The 25,249-nt window shown below is 40.9% G+C and overlaps 2 protein-coding genes across 7 annotated transcripts in view; one reads left to right on the top strand and one right to left on the bottom strand.

The window, feature by feature from the left end:
* acap3b (ArfGAP with coiled-coil, ankyrin repeat and PH domains 3b) overlaps nt 1–12,483 on the bottom strand; it is a 55,525-nt gene extending 43,042 nt beyond the window's left edge. For all 4 annotated transcript variants that reach the window (XM_069509971.1, XM_069509976.1, XM_069509981.1 and 1 more), the window contains exon 1: nt 12,189–12,483. In XM_069509971.1, the coding sequence (XP_069366072.1) occupies nt 12,189–12,235 (47 nt within the window). In that variant the 5' untranslated portion in view covers nt 12,236–12,483. The remainder of the gene's footprint in view (nt 1–12,188) is intronic.
* A 1,614-nt stretch (nt 12,484–14,097) lies between these two features.
* Nucleotides 14,098–25,225, top strand: pusl1 (pseudouridine synthase like 1). Of its 3 annotated transcripts, XM_020086648.2 has the most exons (10): nt 14,098–14,114; nt 14,252–14,359; nt 14,475–14,571; nt 14,653–14,713; nt 15,626–15,813; nt 18,781–18,930; nt 20,778–20,948; nt 24,115–24,169; nt 24,367–24,529; nt 25,085–25,225. In XM_020086648.2, the coding sequence occupies exons 3-10, from the start codon at nt 14,516–14,518 to the stop codon at nt 25,147–25,149; spliced, it is 909 nt and encodes a 302-aa protein (XP_019942207.2). In that variant the 5' UTR covers nt 14,098–14,114; nt 14,252–14,359; nt 14,475–14,515; the 3' UTR covers nt 25,150–25,225. The 3 variants fall into 3 exon arrangements, with proteins under 3 accessions (XP_019942207.2, XP_019942208.2, XP_019942209.2); XM_020086649.2 differs by lacking the exon at nt 14,098–14,114 and having other exon boundaries at nt 14,237–14,359; XM_020086650.2 differs by lacking the exon at nt 14,098–14,114 and having other exon boundaries at nt 14,283–14,571.
* Nucleotides 25,226–25,249: the final 24 nt, after the last annotated feature.

The following is a 25,249-nucleotide window of genomic DNA, read 5'->3' as shown; positions in this document are numbered from 1 at the left end:
AGACTCAAAACTATAAAACTTACTATTGACTTTGGCTCTTTGGGCAGGATTTATCAATAGACTCAAGTTGTATCTCACCAAAAGGTTAAATACAAGAGTTAACAGTCTTGTACCATTCTGATGGAGTTATAACGATTACTATACAACTTATACAATTTGACATATACATATATAAAAAGACAGTGCTGGGAAAATGTGTTTGGCTCAGTAAAAAATGGATCCTTGACAGCCCACTCGCTGATCTGCTTTATTCATCCAAAGTAAACCGGCAGTTGCAGTCACCATGAAACATTTAGTTATGCTTGTTTCACATACTGTTGAGCCTTAATCTCTCTTCTCTCCGGATAAAATCTATCTTACAGAACTTCCCTGTTGAGCCAGCTACATCTGTCAACTCCACAGTGAAGTATGCACACACACACACTGTAATACCCACGATGACTCTACACTCACATTCCAACCAATGGTATATCAAGCATGGTCATCCTTCCTTCCTGCTCCAAGACATATTATCGTGCTTTATCAACCGGTGACCATGTTTCAGCTGTTCTGATTTTTTCAGCTTGTATGCGATGGGCAATCCATCCAACAAATGGAAGAGAGCACATGCGTCAAAGAGAGCATGTGTATATGTGATTTTGTGGGGGTGGAGGGAGTGATGGATCCAAGAAAGTGTGGGACTGCTGACATGGCAGATGGGAATGTTTTCATTTGGTTACAAGGAATTCCACAGAGATCAGAGGCAGGGATTCAGGCTGAATAATGTAAGGATGGAGAACAGGGAATGTGAATCCAATGGTTTCTGCAGAGTGCAATCAGTGTTCCTGTTTCTCCTTGTGTCTCTAAAAGATTGGCATGTCAATCACGCAGGGGTGTTTGGATTCAGAGAGTGAGGGATGGTGCACTGCCAAGCACACAGCCAGCCAGTGTGAACAAGCTGCGAGGAAGCGATAAATGTTAAATGTCTCAACACACTGTCGCTGAGAGGACATGGGAATAACAGAAGAGGTGACACAAATCAAGCGAGTGAATGGTGGTGGTATTCAAGACACCGGAAGAGAAAGTCAGTGGTCCAAAATTCTGACGCAATCTAGTCCATCCTCCTCCTCGCAGCATCACATGGTGCCCGGGGCAACAGGAACGTGGGTGGAGGACAAGAGACAGACTGAGAGAGCTGGAAAAGGCACAAGAGTAAACAGGGGGAAAAAAATAAAGGACATATAGGAGCTGAAAATAATAATAGGATGCAAAGAAAAAAACGGAATGCACAATACTGAGAGAGAGAGAGGGCAGAACTAAAACCAAGGCAGAGAAAGTTGAGCTAAATCGGAACCAGCTGCTCGACTGGATCCCAGATGTGAGAGAGTGAGAGTTAGCAAGCATGCGCGCACACACACACACACACCATCTCTCCTTGTCGTCTGCGAGCCAGAGTAAACCCCATGACTATTTAATTTGTCACCTCAGGGAAACTGTGTCCGAGCAGCGGCTGCCATTTGACAAGACAGCTGTCCTCTTCCTCTACTCGGCTCCAGCTCCGTCCTCTCACACTTCCTTTTGCTGGGAAATCTTTTCAGCCATGTGGGTTTTAACTCATGCTTATAGGTGCCTGGAAGATAATGTAACTCATGACGCATTCGCTGAATAAATCTTTGAATTATCAAGACAAGATCGCACCACAGTAACAATGGAGACCATTAATCTTTCTCCACTTTCCGTCTCCCTTCCTCTGTACCTAAGTTCACACCTCCTCTGAGTCCCAGTCCACCTACTGTTGTGTCTCTGAACTCAATCTTTCCTATGAAAGTCTGTCCAACAATTATTTCCGCTAACATGTCAGTCATCCATCACCCCTCCACTCCTCTTTCTTCCTGCATCCTTCTGACCACATTCCGTTTGAAAACAGACAGGTAATCTACTGAAACCCAATCCACCGCGCTGCTGCAGCCCTGACATTGATTCATATCCATCCCACATCTGCAACAATGAACAGGAGGAAGAAAATGTGTGGGAAGAGGAGGGTGAAAGGTAAAGAGGTGAAAACAGGGCAAGAGTACCTGTTGGATAAATGAAGGAAGGAGACAAAGTCTTGCAGTGAGAGAGAGATAATCCCTGAGAGTAAAGAGGGATGACAGATTTTGAGAAAATCACTCCTTTTCTCTTCCTGTCTTTTCTTTGCCACTTGGTTGAACCAGTTGGTTGATTGTTGAAGGCGAACACAGCTTAGCAACACCCTGTAAAGTTATTCCTGCATTGAGTGTTGGTGACAAATATCCACTTGTGGCCCAAATGTCTCCTTTTTTACTGGAGCACAATGGTTTGTCAAACCAGCATCAGAGGCAGGGACTTCTATGACCATCCATAATCTGGAATACACACATGAAAGACAGAAGAATGTGTGTATGTGTGTGTCTGTGATGGAAAGATGGTCTTGTGGAACTGGCTTTTCCCTGATGTGAGCTGGGTGTAAGCAATGAGCACTGCTGTTGGTATTTCATGGAATAGTTAAATGGTTTACTCTGACCAAGAAATGCTTCAGGATGAGAAACTGTTTCCTAATCTTTCAACTCTACTGTATTTGAAAAATCCAAAACAAGCAAAAAGCCACCAAGAACTTGAAAGGTCTGGGTTTTTGGAGACACCATGTTCTCCTCCAGGACCTTTTGCTTACCCACCGCCAAGGAGCTTATGTTTTCATCTGCGTTTGTGTGTTAATTTGCATGATTACACACAAACTGCTTGACAGATTACCTCCAAACTTGGTGGAACGATGTGGCATGGGTCAGGAAAAATCCAATACATTTTTGTATAGATCTGAATAAATAAGCAGATCCAGGGTTTTCCATTCTCTGCAGCAGCAGATTCCAAGTGACAGGTACACAGATTAGAGAGTGAAAGGCAAGCTTTTGCATGAGAGAGAGACATTGATTGAATGCCACTTGTGGGTGTGCACACAAATGCAGCTGAAACTATGAGGTCTGACTGTCTGCGTGGGTTGTAACAACTTTATGGGTGATAGCGTGAACAAGTTGTGCTGCACACTGCTGTACAATGCAGAAAAGGAGCAAAAATCCAAATCTGTGATGGGAAAAATTTGAATATAGTGGACTGGCACATTCTAATGGGAAACACTTCTTTGATATGGCAAAAAAGGGAGTTAGCCTTGGTGGCGGTTTGTGGCCTCAGAGCACCCATCTAGTTTTGCATTTGTTTGTCAGATAGTTAGTAGGATTACACAAAAAACTACTGGACATTACCACAAAAATTGGATGTGGTAGGAGTCAGGAAATAACTCAATAATGTTTTTGCAGATCTGGGTCTGATAGAATAATTCATGATCTTGGTGAAAAAAATCAGGCATGTTTAGGGGACTGATATTTATGAGTGTGCCATTTGGTGCAGATCCAAATAAAATCCGGATCTAGTGAAATTAAATGTGGTTTAATTTGGGGGATGCAGTCTATTCTGGTTTGCTGTATGAGAAACCATTAGTTGATTGTTCCTTTCCCTGCTGCAGAACAAACTGTATATATGGTTAAGTCACAAAAGCAGCCCATGCTGCATACATTCCAGCAATTTTTCTGTTTAGTACCATACGTGCGAACACACATGCTGCTGCATGTTTTAACAGCTTTTTATGTGTGCATCCATACATGTGTTGCAGTGAGCTCTGAGGTCTGGCCACCACAGATGCATTCCACATTTCACATACCGGCTAGTCCTGTTTCTTTCCCCCTGCGAGATTTAATGACTTCCTGTGGAGTGAATTCTCAACTGCAAATTTTGGGGTTCATAGTTCAGACATGGCTTCCATTATGAGCGCTTAACCTCTGCACATCTTAACCAAAAGTCAGCCTGATTGTTTGTGTGTCAGTGGTTATGACAAAGCATATAAATGCTACAGCATGGCACACACAGGAGTTTGAAACCAGGCAAAGTCTGAAAAGTGTTTAAAAATGTTCATGACAGTAGGATAGACAAACAGAGATAGAGAAAGAGAGCAGCCCAGGAACAAGATGCAGGCAATTTACTTAATTGTTCCGCTTCGACTTTCAATGGGTCTTGGAAGAAGAAATGAAGACCAAACAAACTATCAAATCCTGATCTGAGTTAAAGCAGTGAGAGAGATTATATACAATGGTCTGTGAGACAACAGGAGAGAGGTGAGACGGTTCAAATTGTCCCATATTTTTCATTCCTGTTGTTCATGTTAAGAATCAAATTTAATTTGAGCATCACGTTGTCAGATGTTGAACTTCTACATCTGCCACAGTCCACAGCTCACCTTGTTCTGTTTTCCAATGAGGTCATCTCCTCCTGTCGACACAGACTCATGTCCTTGAATTTGAATTGCATTTACTGGTGAGTAATGTTAATGTAAATATATATATACACGCTCCTTTCAGAGTGCATGGTGCTCCTGATGATCTTGTCTTTACTGACAAAGTCATTACTTTAATTAGGAGAAACTGCCCATTACCCTTTAGTCTACCTAGACATCAATCACTAGAGAAAACTAAATGGAGACACAGAGGAATTACAGTTGTTATAATAAAGCTTCTGTTTGCTCCCTGCCTCGATAATTAATAGTCCAATTGAAGTTTAGTAACTGTAACTGGGCGTGGCAGGTCTTTGTCATGTTGAAGCAGTGTGATTGTTGCCTAGCGAGAATTAGTCGATTGGACATGGACAAAACCAAAAGTCAAAATAAAAGGCAATTAGTTGCTCCAAACTTAGTCGTCAGCCTAAGATGGCATCATTCAGATATTTCAGCTCAATTTCTGAACAGAGAAAGGAAGTGGAGATGCATCGTTCAGCTTTAGATACATGGCGGTACTAAGGTATATACTATGGTACTATGGTCGTGACATAGTAACTTTTGAATACTTAAATAAATAATAAGTAAATATCTAATCTATTACAAACACTGTCTTTGTTTGAAGAAAAATCCCCAGACTACTGCACTGTGGTTTCAGTGTCTTCATGTGACATGTGACATCAGCTTATACCATCATGTCTTAAAATAACCCAAGCTTCACAGTATAAAGGTCAGAATGAAATAATAGATAAAACCATATATGGTAAGTGGCACCTGATCTAGAACAAATGTGGATATATCCAACAAGGGCAGAAATCCATCCTGTGCCACATACTGAAGTAACACAAGTCATGTGAACTGCACTTAAACTTATTTGCGTCGGAACAATATCTGCAGTTACATTATCCTGCGCACCACCGTTGAATGGGATGGGAAATTGTATTGAGGTTCTCAGGGTAAGAGGCTGATAGTGTGTGAGCTGTAATAGGGTGTGTAGGCTATCCAGTTGATTTAATCAGAGAGTGTGGTTGCTGATAATCCTATTTCATAAATGGGTCCCACACTAAGTCCCCTGGCAACACGTGCAGCACAGCGGCAGGAAATCTGCTGCACCGTGGATTCGGTGGAAGTATCCACGTGCTGGACTGATGCTCTCTCATGAGCACATCAAGCTACTGCATACGCCTGACATGCCAGCAGCGACAGGAATCTGATTAGCCTACATGCTAGCCAGCAGTCACACACATCATGCATGTGTGGCACAACCAGATAAGGACAATGAGAGCTGATGTAAAGCACATGCAGGCTTACTGTCCTCATATCCACTATCCCCTGGAAAAAGTTTTAGTAAGAGCATGTGGATGGTCCCATAAAAATTCAGAAAGTAAATCATCTATCTTGTTTTTTTTTTTATCTAACCCCAAAACATGTCATGTGGTTTCTGATTATATTATATTTCCCAGGGAAGATCTGGTAAAACTGATTATGCTAAATCATGTCATATATTCAGTGTCAACTAGTAGACACACTAGCAACCTATACTGTAAATTATATGACATCCTCTGACACACCGTGCAGGGACATTAGAGTGTAGCTTGAGAGATTTAGTTGTTGATGATTATTCTGATTTAATAGGCTCAACAATTGTGCTCATGACAAAATTATCCTTGATTCATGTGCAGTTAGAAAAAATGAATGCTAATTCAATCAATCACCACTGACTGCCAGTGAAACATTTCTTACACGATGTATGATATTCAGGTAGAGCATGTCGATTCCCTCTTAAGTCCTGATGTGGGCTTTAACCACTATTCTTTTGACATCGGTGTCGGGCTCCAGTATGAATGATTCCACTGGATTAAGCATTCAGATCCTGCCTCATGTGAGAACCCAATCTTATGTGAGATGCATGTGAGCAGGGAAGCAGGCCTCATTTTTTAGCCACTCACTTTGGCTCTAATTCACTGAAGTGGTGAGCGCATGTAGTCTGACATCATTTCGTTATCTAGGGGCATCAACTCAATGCACCCATACAGGAAAAACAAGGGTGGGGCTGCCCTCCGTGTCCACCTGCTCCATCGACTTTCAGCCGTGGATAGTCTTTGTTCAGGAGAAAGAGAACGACACAATCTGTAAATATGCAGCACAGATGCTGCAGCACCAATACCACCATCTAGTAACCACACTGTTACATGCTTTACACATGACAGACGTGTCTCCAGCAAGGCCTCTCTCACACACACAGAGGGAACTAAAATATTCATGCAAACTGATGGGAAATGTCAAGATATTTTTAAAAGCCCTGATGTTCTACATTGTCTTATTGTGACATGTGTGGGTCCTGAGAGTTTAAAAGGTCACTTAGTGGTTAAAGTGATGCTTTCCTGTGGAGGGTTAGGGTTAGGGTTAGGAATTTCAAGTATCCAGCATTTAATATCTATATTCAATCTGCTCAAATTTAATAGTCTAGACAACATTGTCGTTGTGTCTATTTATGCACATTAATCTACATTATATTGATTGTAAATGCATCTCACAAGTGCAACAATAATGCAACAACATTAATCTAGCAATTCTTTACATTATTGTCTGTCAGTGAAATGGTCCAGATTTAAATATTTAATACTTCTGCTCATACATTAGAGCCCACAAAGAGATATTAAACCCCATGTGGGGGAGCGTGAATAAATTGTTTGACCTCCCTATACCTTTGAAGAAAAAAAAACTATTGCTTAGGGGGCAAATCCCTCAAGATTAGGGTCAAATGTCAGAGATTTGTTTGCAGTTTATTATGCATTTTCCAACACTGATGGAAAGTCTGGGTCTGAGCGGTTTAAAGAAAAGAACGAATCCTCAACCAAAGCAATTTCATCTTTAGAATAACTGATAAAAGCTTTGAAACGGATGGAGGGAACCTCCATATATGGAGGATAAGAGGATCGGGATATCAGGCCTGTGAGGTCGTTCTCTTGCCGTCAAGACCACATCTCCTGTGTACATGGTGCATTAGGGAGAGTGGTTTGGGAATGAGTGTCTTGACATTAGTAACTTAAAGTGAGTGGTCTGGAATCTTTCTAAACGTTTTGCAGAGGATGTTGTAGACTAGGATCTATTTTTGGTGAAGTTCAGTGGGTCACGGTGGCTCTGAAAGGGGTTTTCTGCAAAATGAGTTAAAGACAAACTGATAAGGACATCGGGTGTGTATAGTTGAAAGCTGGCACTTCATACTTCAATGTCTCCAGCCCAGGAAGTTTTCCAAGCGTCATCACATCAGGACATCAGTGTCAACCTTCTCTGGCAACAGCTAATTTTATTCCGCAGTTTAATACAATTTATTATCTACTGTAAAACCATCCGCACTCTCTGAAGGTCATTGTGTGCTGTTCTATTTTACGCTGTGAGTAGATACATCTTCACCCGCTCTGCTGGCACACACACCTGCCCGCTGGCACACGCCCCAAACAGCTGTGTGTGGTCCTGCGATGAAGTGGACAGATATTAGTGTCCCCCTGCATCCTGGAGCGAGGCAGGATGGATATGCAGTCGCCACGCGCATGAAAGCAACTGATCACCCGTGGCAACGACAAGTCCACTTCCCCTCCCCTGTCTAGAAACAGCAGCGTGGTGTTGGATATTTACATATTTCAATGGTGACTTAACCGTTACAGAATCCATTATCTCTGACAATCGGGGCGATGACGTGTAAAACAGGACGGTAGGTGATGATGATGCAGGTATGGGAAAACCCAGACAGTTAAAAGAAACCGGGGCGCCAGACGCATATCTGGAGCATCAAATGGCTCTTTAATCTGTCAATAAACGGAGACGTCCTTTTAAAATAATGCAGGGAAACAGGAATGAGAAGACAGAGTGCCCCTTGTTATGAAGTGGTTTCAAATCTTTTATGTTGGTTTACCCATTAATGTAGGCCTATATAAGCTCCAGACATTCTTCACCCTCTCTTTAGACTTCATTAAAATTAATTTCATAGTAAGAGGGTTTATGTTGACTTAATATGGAGCACAGCACAACTAAATGGAGCTGGGAAAACAGCGTGAGGAATCACACCTTGTTTGTTATTTAAGTGAAGGTGAAGAGGAAGGGTAGGAGGGAAAAAATACCAATTTGCTTCAGTCAACATAATAAGCTCTACTTTGTTTACATTTCCCACAGAATATGGGGTTAGAGAGCCACCTCTATTCTAAACACAGACAGGTTGTGACCTCTCGTCAGTTTTTTCCCTGAAGGTAACCACAGCACCCACAGAGGAGGTAAACGCCTGAGCACAACTGATCTCACATGCTGCAAAAGAGACAGTGTCAGCGATTAAGATGCTTTGGCTTCACTTTTGGGAGGCTGATCATATTGTCCATCTTTACAAACTGTCTCTGGGCTCGACCAAAGGACAAACCAGTCAATTTTGGAGCAGTTCTGGAGAAACTGAAAGACTCCTTTCTTTCTTCCAGCCTTGGAAGAGTTATGCACTCTCTGGGCACCCTTCTAGATTATTCTATTAGTCTAGAAATTGATATCTTAATCAGTTTTTTCCTGTATGACATGAACCTTAAACCCATAGAGATTATTTGAAATGAAATGAAATACAAATAGTAAGAGATCATTTTGTTATCATAAGAAGCCAACATGCAGGTCTGGCAGCTTTCAAGTGCAGATCTACAGGTTAGTGATTGGAAACTGGAAATGACCACTGATGTTTACTGATTACTGTCTATATGGACACTGGTTTTGGTTTATCTGTATATTTTTGTGTTGTTGACAATCAACTCGATTGTGTTTCAGTATTGACTCTGAGCACCGCACAATAACAACTCTATGCCTTGCCTTGCCTGTCTGAGTCCTCCTGTCACCTTCTGGATCTTGTTGAGTCACTCACACAACCTGTCTGTTTCACCGGATGCTGCATGTATACACAGTGTGAGGGTGGGACGGAGACAGACAGAGGTAACTGACAGAGACGCAGACAGGTTCTCCACATCAGTTAACACCTACACTCACTGACCTGAGACAACTGTGGCTGGAGGCAAAATGATCAGGCAGTGAGAAGTTCAACATGCAGGTAATACAAAACTACACTTCATTGATCTGTTTACGCTGCTAATCACTCCACTTGCACAAACAGAAATTATGTGGACGGACAAAAAACAACCTTCTCATAATACATGTTGAGCTGAAAGAAGTCAACAAATACTTATAGACAACACTTAGTCATCACAATGAAATTTGGTAAATTCCAATGTAATGTTGGTGTCTTTTCAAATCACCATCTTCTCTCCCATTCTTACATTTTGTCTTCACTTTTCTCCCTGTGCTCATTTGTCTCCCTTATAGGAGCTGTTGCCAGGCAACGGCGCACACCCACATATGAATATTAGTATTTATATCATTATAACACAGTGAATGAAAACATTAAAAATAAATAAAAGGATAATTTAACTATAAGGTAATTTAAAAAAATTCAATAGCAATGAGCTACGCTATGTTTATATTGGATGAGTAAAACAATAAGTCATGTGTAATGTCAGGTACTGCTTATCAAAGTAAATTCAAGTAAATGGGTTTTAGTTTATAAAAAGGACCTTGTTGAAAGCTTGTGCAACCACAGTTCTACTCCGTCATCACAATGAAACCATAATAATGATAATATCATTGAAGTACCAGTGTGGACAAGCAGAAAACTAAAGTGGTGGTGGTAAAAATCCTTGAGCCTCATGAGAATCAGATTACAACCATTTACCAACAACTACAGGCAGGTGCACACGCCTATTCTCATCTTTTGTTATAGGATGAATGTAAGTAGGAGGTGACTGCTGAATAAAAGGCCGGGTGGTGAGGAAAAGAAAAGAGTTGAGAAAATGAAAAAAGTGTGTGTGTGTGTGTGTGTGTGTAAGAGATACTTGGGCATACCTTAAATATTCCTTCATGCTCACCCAGTCATACACACACACACTTACGGCACTGGCACAAGTTTGGACCTGCAGTGAGAGGGTGTGTGTGTGAGCTGTTTCAGCACCATGTGTGGGAAGACAGGCAGGACTGGCCATGACTGCATTTAATGATCTGGATCACTCACAGCAGACGTTCTCAAGTTTTTGCAGTAAATGTTCATGTAAAAACAAGCCATTCTTTAGGCTGCCTGTGTCAACCTTGAGAAGAGACGCTTATTTGAACACTCACTGTGTTCTGTCTTGATTCAAAAACTTCTTTCAGTTGGGTGATCACAATGTCTTCAAAATAACTACCTCCGCCAAGGGGGTTGTTTTCGCCCGTGTCCATTTACTTTGAGTTTTTCATTGTATTTGCAGGATTGCACAAACACTACTGAACAGATTTCCACGAAACTTGGTGGAAGGATAGGACATTGGCCTGGACTTTGGTGATTGTTTGCCATCACCAAATCATAATCAAACTATTATGCATCATTTTATTTCCCCTACTGCTCATAAAACCCGATCAAATAAGACATCCACTTCATTTTATCAGTGGTGGAATTGTCCAAACAGCATCTCTCTAAAGATCATGGGAAAGTGATTCAGGCGGAAAAAAAGAGGGAAGTGCATGAATTTGCTCTGATTCTCTGTCTCTTCCTGTGACCTTCCATCTCAGCCATTCATCAACACTGAGGAGTGAGGAGGGATTTAAGGAACAAACTGAATGGCTGACTCACTGAGTCTCTTCCTTGTTTGCCACTGTCTGCTTGCTTACTTAAATCACTGGCTGTGTGTTTGTCTGCGGACGGGCATAATGCTCAACAAGGAAGATAAGTTGTATGACTGAAAGAGGAAGAGGGATGTAACAAAATGGCACACAGAGAAACAGAAGAATTAAACAAGCAAACATAAAATATATTATCACTCTGCTTCTTCTATGTGACCCACTGACCAAATATCTGCCACCCAGCTATCTGACATAGTTAACAGGGGATCCCTGGCCTGGATGCTGTTAGAATCTCCACTGCTGGTTTCCCCATCGGCCTGCACAGGAGTGCAGCCAGACTGGCACGTGGACTGAGTGTAACTACAACCCTCCAGCGGGCAGGCGAGGGGGCCGAGCAGCTGGATTTGCGCCCAGGATACGAGCTCCATCCCTGCAGATAGAGAGCGTACTCCTTTCCCTGCTGCCTGCTCCCTGTCAGCCAGACCACCACCAGCATCAGTACTACTACTGCTAGTGCAGCTGCTGCTGCTGCAAGGACATCTCCTCTCCTGTCCTGTCTGCCACCACAGAGTGTGACTGCATGGCCTCCTCTATAAAGGAATGAGAAGACTGCACCCAACCTGTGTGCCATGCTGCTGCAAGACTCTCACACACAGAATGATCCCCTTACACATGTTCATGTTGTATGGACTGGATCATATAGATTTGGCTGTGCACTAGAATATAGATCTTTATTAAATTGTTGATTAAGACATGCATGATAAAAACTACGTTATTTACGCTGAAGAAAATGGATCCTCACTGTGCTAGGCATTGAGTGTCCCTCCTCTCACATGCACTGAGCTACAAACCACATCCCAAAAAATCAGACATTCACATATGGAACCACCGACACACATATGCCTACCAGCAAATGTAGGCCTATCACAAAAACCCACAAAAACAACCAAATCATGACATGTACAAATTCTAAGGAATAAGACTTTTAAGCATAAAAAAAAAAATAGACAGAGATATAAAACCGCCATTCGGTCATTGAGCACATGGGTGAATTCACACACATCTTGTATCATTCACCCTGTTGATGTCTCCACAGATTCTGCACGAGAGGACGCTTTGAGACCCCGTTAAAAAAAACCGTGCGTAAAAGAAGGTGTGCCATTTTTGCGCACCGCTGTGATGAGAGAAGCCGCCTTACCTGAATCTGGGTGAATCTTTTATACATTCTTCAAAGTCCACCGTCATGTTTGCGTGTTCTCGTGTATTCCCACTTCAGTCCACCAATGTCATTGCCCGCAGAGGGGATGTGGCGTGAGGGTTGGTGAGGATGGTAAGGTGGTGTGTCCCCGGTACTCAGCAGCAGCAGCAGCAGTTGTCTGTCGCCCCTCTCCCGGTGGCACCGTGACACTGAATGCGAGCAGGAAGATTACTACACCACAATATACTCCACTGCTGCCTTTGCTGCCGAGACAGGCGAGAGGCGAACCTGCAGCCTGGGAAATGATAAGAGAGAGGACAGCGCCCACTAGTTACAGCCTGATGTCACAACTGCGGACAAATATGAGGGTTAATGGGAGGAAGGAAATATGTAATGATGTATGAATAATTTATCCTATTCAGGTTATTTGAAGCCCTATGAGACAAATTGTGATTTGTGAATATGGGCTATACGAATAGAATTTGATTGAATTTGATCGATAAAGAGTGTACCCTAATATGGGCTCCATTATATCAGCAATATCAGCAATACTCCATACAAGTAGCTGTTAGAATAGTAATATTTTATTTTGCAAACAACTACTGCCCTCGACATGCTGCTGTAACACAATAATTCCCCAATTTAGCATAAAGTAAATGTAACTATCTATGTATGTATGTATGTATGTATGTATGTATGTATGTATGTATGTATCTATGTATCTATCTATCTATCTATCTATGTATGTATCTATGTATGTATCTATCTATCTATGTATCTATGTATCTATCTATCTATCTATCTATGTATGTATGTATGTATGTATGTATGTATGTATGTATCTATCTATGTATCTATGTATCTATCTATCTATCTATCTATCTATCTATGTATGTATGTATGTATGTATCTATCTATCTATGTATCTATGTATCTATCTATCTATCTATCTATCTATCTATCTATGTATGTATGTATGTATCTATCTATCTATCTATGTATCTAATAATAATAATAATAATAATTGTAATAATAATAATATGTAATAAAAACAACACTAATAAGAAGAATATTCACAATAGTCGATTACTATAAACGTCCATAATAAACTGAAATTTGTATAACTTAACACTTGAAATATTAAAAAATATATAAATTATATTACAAAATTATTTCTACAAAATTGCAAACTGAAATAAAGCAGTTTACTGGAACTTGTGTAGGGCTATACCACCATATAGGCCATACATTTATGTATAATCTGTTCAAACTTTACACGAACAAAGACTATCATGATTTTTGTAAATATGTGAAATTATGATAGAAAAAATAATCTTTATTTAAAATGTTTGAATTTAACTCTGTATTTCCACTCAAAATGCTTCTTATTTGTGTTGTCTTATGTTGCGTTTACAATTTGTCATGATGCCTTTTACACCTTTTACAAGGCACAGGGAATTGTCTTCCTGATGAAATGTGCACTACAAGCTATAAGAATAATCTTGCCTCGCCTAATAAAATTAAATCTTAGTAGATGAATTGTGTCACGTCCCAGTTTGGGAAACGTTCTGAATAACTGTGTCTACATTTTATTGTAAGTCATAGTTTCAGCAGAAGTTTTTATATAAATCTATGAATTATAACAACTTTAAATGTGTTGGCCTCCAGAGCTATAATCAAAGAGGAATCTCTGAATATTTACTTTAATGGAGGAAATCCGACTCAGTGTAAGTAACAGGCTGAAAGATGAGAACAGGATGAACGTCAGAGCTGCTTGATCAGACTGTCTGTTGTCCTCTCACCACTGACACATGTCCTCTACACTATCTCTGCTTTCAATGGTTCTCAAGGCAGATTGTTTTACAGCTGGTCACGCGCCCTACGCAGGGTATGACGCAAATAAAAGGGGACGAACAACTAGAACAAGTAAATTCACCTGAAACTACACATATTGTGGTTCACTGTAGTACAATGATAAACAGTGTTGTCTGTACACAAACTATTGACATTGAAAGAGTGACTGAAGTGACGCACTAACCTGAGCATTTCTTTCTACCGCGCAGAGACTACACGTGGAGTCTCTACTCTACTTCCGGACTACAAATCCAACCACGAGCCGGTCCGGAAGTGCTTCTCGTGTTCACGCTGTGTTGTGTGAGCTTTAGTGAAAGGTATTTAAAGGTCGACCTCTACACACACACACACACACACACCGAAACGTCACAGTTTGTTAAAAGACAACTAAACTTTTATTTTGAAATGTAACGACTCCCTGCTGCGTTCAAGAACAACATGACAGAGACGAATAACAGACACCAGGAGAGAACATGCACTGCTGCACACGGTACCTCATCTTCTTTCAATACATTGGATCCAGATACAGGTGTGATGATCTGCACGGTGAGTTATTACATGTTAATGTGCCTCATTTGACAATATTTAACTCTAGTTGCTGTTTCTGCAGTGGTGCAGTGAAGGTGCCTCCACATCAGCTGCAGAGGAAAGGCATCCAGGACCATTTAGAGGTGAGGGTGGATGAATAGATAACACTGCCATATTCTTAAATCTACCTTGAGTCTTGTCCTGTAAAGATTAAACAAGCCTATAAAGTCATTTATGTATGTATTATCTAATTGAGCATTGCTTTAAAGTTGCTTCAGTAAAATGAGAAGGTCCTTTTATTTGGTTTGTATATTTTTCATGATAAATACCTGAATATCATGATAATATACATAACAGCTATATGTGCATGTGTACTGTTATAGTCTTAAGAACTTGGAGACAGGCCATCTATGATAATAAAGTTTATTTTTATAGCACCTTTCCAAACACAGTTGAAATGTGCTTTACAAAAAATGAAGGCAAACAATAGGAACCAGTTAGAAATCAAAGAATAGGTAACAATTTAAAAACAATTTGAAGATCAGAGAGAAACAAAGCCAAGATACAGAAAGAACAAAGTGATGAGAAAAGAGTAAAAACAAGATGATATTAAAGAGGAGGTACACCTATAAAAATGGGTTTTTAAGAGAGATTTAATAGAGAGGATAAGAAGTTTGCCAGACTGATCTCCTCAGGGAGATCGTTCTCAGTGGGAGCCCTGACAGAGGACCTCAGGTTTTGACGGGCCTTAAAAGTCAGCATATTAAAATCAATTCTAAAATTTACTGGAATTCTTTCGCATTTTTTTTTACCCAGCTCTTTAATTTCTCTCTAATAAAGACATAAAAATACCCGAAACAAAAGAAAGAGGTGTTCACACAGAGTAATCATACCTAACACAGACAGATGATAGAAACATCATACAGCTGTTTTTAGCTGTATGTGCTACCCCTGTTGTGATCTAACTTTTATCTGTGTCTGAGTGTTTATGGGGAGCTATGAGAGATTTCAATTCTTAAATAAATTTTTTCACATTTCTCTATTTTTGAGAGCAGGATGCCATAAGGAAGCTGAGGCCCATCAACCCGGTGTCTCTGTCGATCTCCAGCAGGACAGACACAGGTGTCCATGCCCTCTGTAACTCCGCCCACTTTGACCTCCAGCGCAGAGACAACAAGGCTCCGTTCACTGAGGACATTCTTGTTGAGGCCCTGAATTTCCACCTCAGGACCGAACAAATCAGGTAAGAAGAGATTAATCACTGACGTTAAACATCAGCACGTAGGGGTGGGCAACGTTTTATCCGATTAAACAATATATCTCTTCTCATTCACTTTTTACTACAAATTCACTAACATTCCAAGCATGATGGTAGACAAACCAATAAAGAGGGCTCTGATTGGCTGCTGTCTGCGACCCAAACAAGTGACTGCTAAATTTACACAAAGAACAAGTTCTTCATCACAGCTACTGAGCCACTCATACCATACAACAAAACATATCTGAATATTTATTCAAGTAATGAGACCTCATAAGTTCAGACAGAGGTGTCACTAGAAAAATCTGCATCATTTGCTCCCTTGTTATCTGGTTGTCATGGTTCTCAAACTGTTCTTCTCAAACAGAATGAGTGGTCATCGATACTAAAAGTGCTATTTAAATACAAAACATTTACATAAAGGAAAACATGAATTTGCACATGTATCCTAATGTTTATACAATAATGCATGTCACACAAGGATACAATCACAGAGACACACAGATCTACAAACAGTAGACCTGTGTGTCTCTAACTCAGCCTAACATCTGCTCCAGTTAGCAGCATAGAGCTTAAGCAAAATGCTATAAGGTCACTTGCTGAGTCTTACAGGAAGATTACCTTTTGAAATAGGGACATATGTGAATATCACCAATCCTGGTTGATAGTGTTTGTTTTAACCTCCTATTATTAAAAACCATAAATCTTTGGGTATTCGTATCCACAGTCACTTCTTTACGACTTTGGCTGAGACTGCTGTGATACTTTGTGAAATTTAGATGGAGGCTCTTCTGCATGAGAGAGAATAAAGGACAGATTGAGGGATAGAGAGAATCAGAGTCGGTGAGAGAGGAAATAGAGGAGGGAGGTAAGGGAGGCTCCCAGCATCCTGCTAATCCCTAAACCTGCAGAGAGAAGGTTAGAAAGGATGATCCCTGCTCTGCTTTTTGGTCTGTAGCATCCGTTCACACACACACACACACACACACACACACACACACACACACACACACACACACACACACACACACACACACACACACACATCTGGCTAAATGGAAATCACCATTATGTGAAACCTTTTGAGAAATTTGAATGTAACATGAGGGAGTTTTTGTGACAGCAACAATCATGAGTACGGCTCGTAGCTTTGAACTGCCGCCTCCCAAGACAGAGACACAAAGCAAGATAACAACATAGACGATAAATACAAATAAAATATCTCATCTTACTTTTCTTTCTGTGAACATGAATCTCAGTTAGCCTAAAATGAAAAGCCCTTTTCCCATAAGGGGAAACTGCTGAGTAGTAAAATGGAGCCACGCTAAACAAAGCCCCATGCTTTGTATACTGCTTATGAAAATTTTATGTGTGTGTGGGTGGGTGGGTGGTTGGGGGGCAAGGCAAAGGCTGTCACTTCACATTGGAGCCTGCGCTGGTGGCAGACGCAAGGGTTTCCTCTGCCACGTGTCACACCCAATCTCCTCTGGAAACGTAACCCAGTTTCTCTCACTGTGTACACCACACACATTCACAGACTGCACTTCATGTGCACATACATATGAAGTGTTTATCTGATCATCATTCTTCTTTAAGTTCCATATCCTCCAGTATGTTTACACACCTCTAAACCATTTCTTTAACAGACAAAACGTACACGTGCATGTCTGCACACTGTGCAGGCATGTGTGGATGAACACAACAGGGCTTAATGCAGTAACACTCAGACCGGCACCATTGGATGCTGCTCAATGTTCTTACAGTCACAGATGCATTAAGGGTTTTCCACTTACTGTTACTGTGCGTTACATATTTGACATATTGAACAGAGGTTGTGTGGATTTTTGAGTGGTTGTTTTCCTGGATGTCAGAAGATGTCAGCTGAGTAGGCGACCCGTCATATGTTGCCCAGGCTGCATTTGCGTCCACACAGCAAAAAGATTGTGGCCACATGTCTCAGTCCACCTCTGAATCTGGTCAGAGCGATTGGATCTCACAATCATTTAGGACGCATTCAATTATGTTCAGACCTGAACTTAGAGCTGACCACTTGTGATCATTTTCCCATTTTTACAAACTTTGTATTGGTTGTAGCAGAAGCAATGAGCAGAACTGAAATCTTCTAACTATAACAGCGCGACCAAAATACATTTTTTTAAACCATTTCTGTTAAAACGTGTTTTAGACCGTGTTTTAACAGAAATTATCTACTTTGTGCAACACTTTGCACAAAGTAGATCATAAAGAGTGGTTCAAGTCCATGTGTCGATCTTTGATCAGAAATCACAGAGACATTCCTCCGTCTGGAAATCACACAGACTCATTAATCAGTTCACACATTGATTTAATCATGAGGCGGAAATCATCAGAGTATATCACAGTGATTTTATGATCCATCCCTGCCTGTGTGTGTGTGTGTGTGCGTGTGTGTGTGTGAATAGTAGTTATCCACACTTCTGCTGGAATCACTTCAAACAGCCGCGGCCTCTCAGTCTGATGCTAACTGAACATAAGCCCTTTGGCTCTTCAGGGGTCTTGGCTGCACTTTCAGCACTTCGACAATGGCCATGCTTTTGTGTAAGAAGATGCAACATTGGCATTTTGGACAATGACTTCTGCACAGTTTTTCTTTCTGGCAGGACAAGATGTTCGTATTAAGACCATCTGTGTCTGGAGACAATAGTCTGCCTAAAACACAGTTTGTTTTTGAGTTTTTATGTGAATGTCCACCACATTTCAAATCATTAACATCAGTTTCTCTGTCTCTCAAAGGCTTTTTATAGCACATTACTAAAGCAGGGCTCTTTTATGCAGAGCATCAGCTGCATGTTGTATTAATGAATACTATAAATTAGAAATTACTGCTCATTACAGTGTAGAGTGTAAAGCTTTTCGTGCCTGAATGGATTTTAGCTTTCACCCTAACTGTTCTTTTTTTTGTTACTTCTCTAGGGTCACCCACGCCCACCGTGTGTCTGATAACTTCCATGCCCGTTTTTGTGCTGACTCTCGGACCTACGTTTACCGGATCGCCCTGGGAATCTCCCACAGCTCCCTGCTTCCCCTCACAGATCACGATCTGTGCTGGAACCTCCGCAACACGTGAGTTTTCTGCCCCTCTTTTTGTTCGCAGTCGAAAAAGCAGGCCCACACACACACACACACACACACAGATATACCCTTAATAAGCTCATGCCAAGCCTTGCAGAAACAATGGCACGTTAAACACATGAATAATCCACACGTGCTGTGCCGGAACTGCAAATTAGGGCAAGTCAAACAGGGTGTTGTTGTGTTATGCGATTCAACAACCTAAAAACAAACAAAGGTAAAAGGAGGGAGAGCGGGATGAGGATGGACTGAGGGGAGGAGCCAGGGTTTCACAGTCTGGACAGTGTTCTTTTAGCCGTGGTTGGACGACAGGGAGCATTCAGAAACATTTCAGAGAGCGTATGAGTGTTTGTCTTCACTTCACTTTTTGGGGTGGAAAAGTAGGGCACGATAAGCTGCGGGCTTATACACATGGAGAACAACACCCACGCACATTACCCTGTGTGGTTTTCTTTTCCACTCTCTCTTTCCCTCTCCGAACCTTCTCCTTCCCTCCCTCGTGTCTCTCTCTGCTTCGTTATCCCTCTCTCCCACTCCCTCTCTCTCTCTCGTTTTCAGCATCCGTCTCATCCCTCCGGCCCTGAGCGTCTCTGCCTCAGCAGCTTCTCTCTGTTCTTGCTGTTCTTTCTGTTCTCTCTTTGATCTGCCGCTCCCTCTTCATCCTTCACACTGAAAAAAATATTCATCCCCACTGTTTATTTTAACGCTGAATTTAGTCCGGAAACTCTTTTCTTAGAAGTGCGTTATTCTGGTTCTGAAACCGGCACAGTCATAGGTGGCTTTAAGCTCGTCTACCTGGGGTCCATGTTTAGGTGAGGGACAGATCATATTCTGGTTAAATCCAGAGAGAAGTTCACTGTGACTTGGGCCCTATCTTACACTCAGCACAAGGTAAATGTCTTTACTTGTTTCAGGTGGACTTTTCCCATCCATTGCTCATGTTGTTTGAATAACAATGCACTCACTGCCCAGTGGTAGTGTTGGTTTGAATGTGAAGTGTGGGGAGTGGTGCTTTGCCATCTCGATGCAGTGAAAGCAGCTGTGCAATTGTTAGTGGTGAAAGCACATCTGGCTTTTAGGAGATGGCATTTTGATCAATTAAGGATGTAACACACCAGCACCCATGATAAATTAAGCAACTAAGTACAAGGGGAATGGTTGACAGTGGTTAGCACAGCAAGAAGGTTCCCTGTTCGAATCCTAGTTCAGTCTTTCTGTGAGGAGCATGCATGTTCTCCCTGTGTCTGCGTAGGTTTTCTCCAAGTACTTCCTCCCAAAGACATGCAGATCGGAGTTAGCTTAATTGGAGACTCTTAATTGACCGCAGATGTGAATGGTTGCTTGTCTCTCTATGTTGGCCCAGCGATACACTGGCGGCCTGTCCATAGTCCACCAGCATAGATAATGGATGGAGCAACAACCTTTTGAACCACGTGCCTGGTGCAGTGAGCATTTATTTCCCAGTAAGTAGATCAGTCTGTCATTTCTTCCAGTGCTCACATCTTCATTCATGGCGTACTGTCGCTTCAAGATTTAAAATTGGTGATGTTAATTAATGAGTCACTCAGCACACTCCAGACACACTCTGCTCCCTCATGTGGCATTGTGCTTTACAAATTGATGATGAATTATATTTGGAGGCTGGAACACACAGGCCTTAAACCAGTTGTAGTGACTTTACATCCCAGCTGCTTGACCTTGACCAAGCAGGTCACTTTCAGGCCAAGTTGTATTATTAGAACTCTGTTGTCCTCTGTTGTCTGTTAACACCCGTAGAAACTGCATCATTTCTCATGAACACTTATTGAAGTAAAGCTTCTCCCCCTCGTGTCTGTCAGGGAGCTGGATGTAGGAGCCATGCACAAGGCTGCTGCCCTGCTGGTTGGGACTCATAACTTCAACAGCTTCAGGGCGGTCAGCTCCGACATGCCTTTTAAAAACCCCGTCAAGACACTGGATGTGGCCGACATTCAGCCAGGAAGCTCTTTCTCACACACACACTTCCACGGGTAGGTTATATATTCAATGACAACTGATCACATTGATTAATAGCAGTCTCCATTTTCTCTAACTTTGAAGCTGCATTAAGATGTGTTGCTGTTTCATGTTTGGAAGAGGAGGGTGAGGTGAGGGGTGTTCAGCTGCAACGTGCAACTTCACCACTAACTTCTACACACTGAACCTTTAAAATAAAACAATGGGTAAGTTGTAGAAAGCTTTACAGATTTTTGTTAAAGGTTCAGTGTGTAAGATTTATGAGAAAATAATCCATTGGCATAAATTGAATATAAAATAACCCTAGTGATGTTTTCACTAGTGTGTTTCATCAAAATTGTATTAATTGTTGTTTTCTATACCATAGAAAAGGCCCTTTATATTGAAATACTTTATATTTACATTGAGGGAGCCATGTTTTTTACATTAGTCCAGACTGGACAAACTAAACACCTTTTGAGTTTTTATGACAACTGAAGGCTTCTACAGGTTCTGTCATGTTTGGAAGGGGAGGGTGAGGTGAGGGGTGTTCAGCTGCAACATGCAACTTACCACTAGATATCACTAAATTCTACACACTGAACCTTTAAACCTTTGATATTAACTGAGAGTTGGATAAAAATCAGCACCATTGTCACGTCTGTGCTTGAAATATGAAGATGCAATCAGCAGCAGGTCAGGTTACATAACAAGAAATACTGGTACCAGGAGAAAACTGTTAAAACAGCCAGGACCAGTCCTGTCCAATACAAACTAAATCTGCTGACTAACGCCTCTAAAGCTCAAATTACATGTTGTCTAGCTGTTTCCAGTCTTTATGGGAAGCTAAGGTAACATTCTGTTTGCTTAGCTTTCTTTTCAAATGGTATTAGCCTGAAAATACGGTGCACAACATGGACATGGGTCGCAGCTTTCAGACTAAATGTCACACAGTCCCATAACCCCTGACACTGCGATGTGGTGCGTTAACAATCTGTAAGCGCCGGGTTTACAGATCTGGAATCTGTCTTATTGCGTTTGCAATGCTTGCAGAAGTGAGAGTAGTTTCAGTCTTCTCATCTAACTCTTGGCAAGAAAATGAATAGGCCTAAATGTCTTTTCCCAAATAATATTAATCCTAATAATAATAATAAACTTTATTAACTATACATTTAATTTTAAACTATACAAATGTCTGTCTGTATATGGAACTGATATCTCCGTTCATCTTATCAGCTTTACTCTTGGGATTTGTATTGTTAAGGGCCCAAGAAATTACAGTGAAGAATTTGGTGCCCTTGGGATACGCGATGCCTTCAATATTAATAAAATGTGAATGAACAGGCGAACAGAACCTTGCAGATAGATATGTAAAATGACAAACTATTAATTTAAAAGACTTTATGTAGAGGTATATGGCACATTGACATAAGACCGACCTGCAGTACCTTCAGTGTATTTGTATCAGCTCACCTCTAGTGTCTTGTACTGGTGTTTCGATTGCCCTGCAACTACAGAGTTAATCAAGGGGTTAACATGAAACTCTGAGCACATGGCTGTCTGCAGCCTCAGTGACCAGGTAGCTGATTATTCAAATCAAGGACAAAAAAAGTCAGAGATGATACATGTACATAATTCATTTACATACATAATACATTTTCCTCTCCAAAAAAAAGCTAAATCTTGTGTTTCTCAATCTTGCATCAACTGCTGCTGAAGAATTGGTGGAACTTTTGAATCATTTACAGTCACTTCACTCTGCCAGCTCTTCATGTTCAGCCCAGAATACATCTGCCTTTCAAGCTTCTGTCAGACACACTGATGTGTTTGATGTTCTCAGGTGAATCACAGTTCAGAAAGATTCTCATCTAATCTCATCCTGTTCAGAACAGATTGTACTTCAGTTACTGAAATTATACACAGAACTGCAAAATGTGTTTTTACTATTAAAGCAGCAAGTATTGCATCACAGGACAAGTAAACCTGACACATGTTAGAGCCTCTTTTAATAATGAATAGTCTGTGTGGTTGCAGGGTGGTAAACTTCAGGAAGATCAATAGCCATAGCAGAGATGGGGGAAAGGGGGTGGGGTTAAGATGGGGACCATGTGGGCTTAGTTTGTGAGATGACGCACCACAGGGGGTCGCTCTGGATGCCAAATACCATTTTCATGCTCATTATTTATTTGCCTAAATATACAGTGCACACGATGGACATGGGCCGCAGCTCTCAGACTAATTGTCACACAGTCCCATAACAATCTGTGAGCGCCAGGCTTACAGATCCATCATGTGTCACAGAGAGCTTTGCACTTAAGTGTCCATGCTTGCGTTTTCACCATTTCTCTGCACATTTCCCATGAATGGCCCGATGTGGGCTGACATTAGTCAGGTTCAGAGAAGGCGAGCGATTTGAGCTACATGTTTACTTTTTCATGAGGGTCACTATTCTAAGTAACAGGGATAAAAACAGGAAGAAACGGAGCAGTGAATTATTGAAAAGCCAAAGATTGAACTAAATTTTTGATCCTAAAACAGCGAGCTGTGGGACTTCTCTGGTCTCTACTCAACAAAGGACAAAAAAGAGATATTTTAAACCTGCAGAAATACTTGATCTCATTGTCATACATAAGTGAACAGTGCTCCATTTCAGAGCTCTGTGGTATTTATACTGCACAGTTACTTAAATTTCTTTAGTACAATTTCTTTAGTACAACACTAAAGTTTTATTATATAGCACAATTTTGCTTATGTTACACTACAGTATATACTGTATATGAGCAGTGTTATAGGAATCAAGTTCTTCTACCTCGTCAGCTCATTTGAATGCAAACATTGCATTCATCTTCTTTGACTGCAACTAGCAATTAATTTTTTTTAATTTATAAAACCTGAAGGGCCTTTAGGTTTTATAAATTTGTTACCAGGAAACCTGAAGGGCCTAGATTTTCAAAATAAGCCCCCCCACTAGAACAGACAGTGTGACGAACTACATAAAACGTCCAATTTATTTTAAGTGTACTTTGACTTTAGAGTTTGGTCCATGTCCTGTTCACTAACACGGAGGAGGCAGGATTCCAGATTCCACTTTGGCTTTACTTTTGGGTCACTGTCATGTTGTCCATCTTTATATACAATCTATGGTGTTTACAGATCAAGTGCTGTTTATCATTTGTGACAACAGTTTTTTCTCTCTTTCAGGAACATTCCACTCTGGGAACTGACTTTCAGGAGCAGATCTTTTCTCTACAGGCAGGTTTGTTCATTTTAAATGTCTTTAAAATCGCTTCTATATTTCTATTAACAAGCATGTGTATGATTGTGTTGCCATCTACTGGGGGTGCTTGAAAAATATGGATTATAGGAAGGAGTTATTATTATTTAAGCGTTACAGATTCCTAATGAGTGTTATTCTCAGTACATACTCGAGTGGTTGCTGGCTATGTGCTCCAGGTGCGGAGGATGTCGGGGGCCCTGGTGGCTGTAGGCCAGGGGAAGCTGTCAGTGCCCCAGCTGAAGGACATATTGGAGGCTCAGGACTCTTTAGCCTTCCCACAGGGTCTGACTGCCCCAGCTCACGGCCTCTTCCTCACCAGAGTGGACTACAGAGACGCAGGTGAGGAGGCTGGAAAACAACTCAGAAAAGGAGTCAGGCTGAATTTAAATATGATATATGATATGATATGATATGATATCTCAGATATCAAACAGAATCACTTAAATATGACACATACAGCTACCTATACTTCAGCTCAATGGGACTCATATATACACAGTGGTTCTGATATGGTACCAGCAGGAGGATATTGAGATGAAACTGATAACGTTAATTCAAAATTATCGTTATCCTTGTATCGTAAGATTCCAGTTTATTTGCAAACACGCCAAAATGACTGGAAAACACTGCTGCTGTTTTCACTAATGGAATAACACAAAGAACAATCTAAAGCTCCACTAAGTTTTATTCTTGGAGCAAAGCAAAAGCAAAGTTTGAATCTTACCTTATTTTACCCAGTTATTTTCTTTAGTTTAGTTTAATCATTTGCTTTACAATTAATTTAATGATGTACTGTATTTATTCCTAACATTTCACATTTGTTGCAGCTTGATTGAAATTAAGGGGAATGGAGGTATGCACGGAGTGACATTCTTTTTTTCTTTACCTCTGTAGAACTGCAGTTTTCAAAACAGACTTCAGAGCAACATCTTCCCTCTACAGGAAACTCAGAGGATTAATTTGAACAATTAATTTGTGTGATTGTATTTCTCTATTAATGCATGCAAAGATTGAAATAAAGATTTTATATTTCTATGTATAGTTTTGTCTTAACGTATA

Source organism: Paralichthys olivaceus, chromosome 2 (assembly GCF_024713975.1).
Source record: "Paralichthys olivaceus isolate ysfri-2021 chromosome 2, ASM2471397v2, whole genome shotgun sequence".
Lineage (NCBI taxonomy): Eukaryota > Metazoa > Chordata > Actinopteri > Pleuronectiformes > Paralichthyidae > Paralichthys > Paralichthys olivaceus.
Note: the sequence above shows the minus strand (reverse complement) of the source record. Positions and strands in the feature narration are given on the sequence as shown.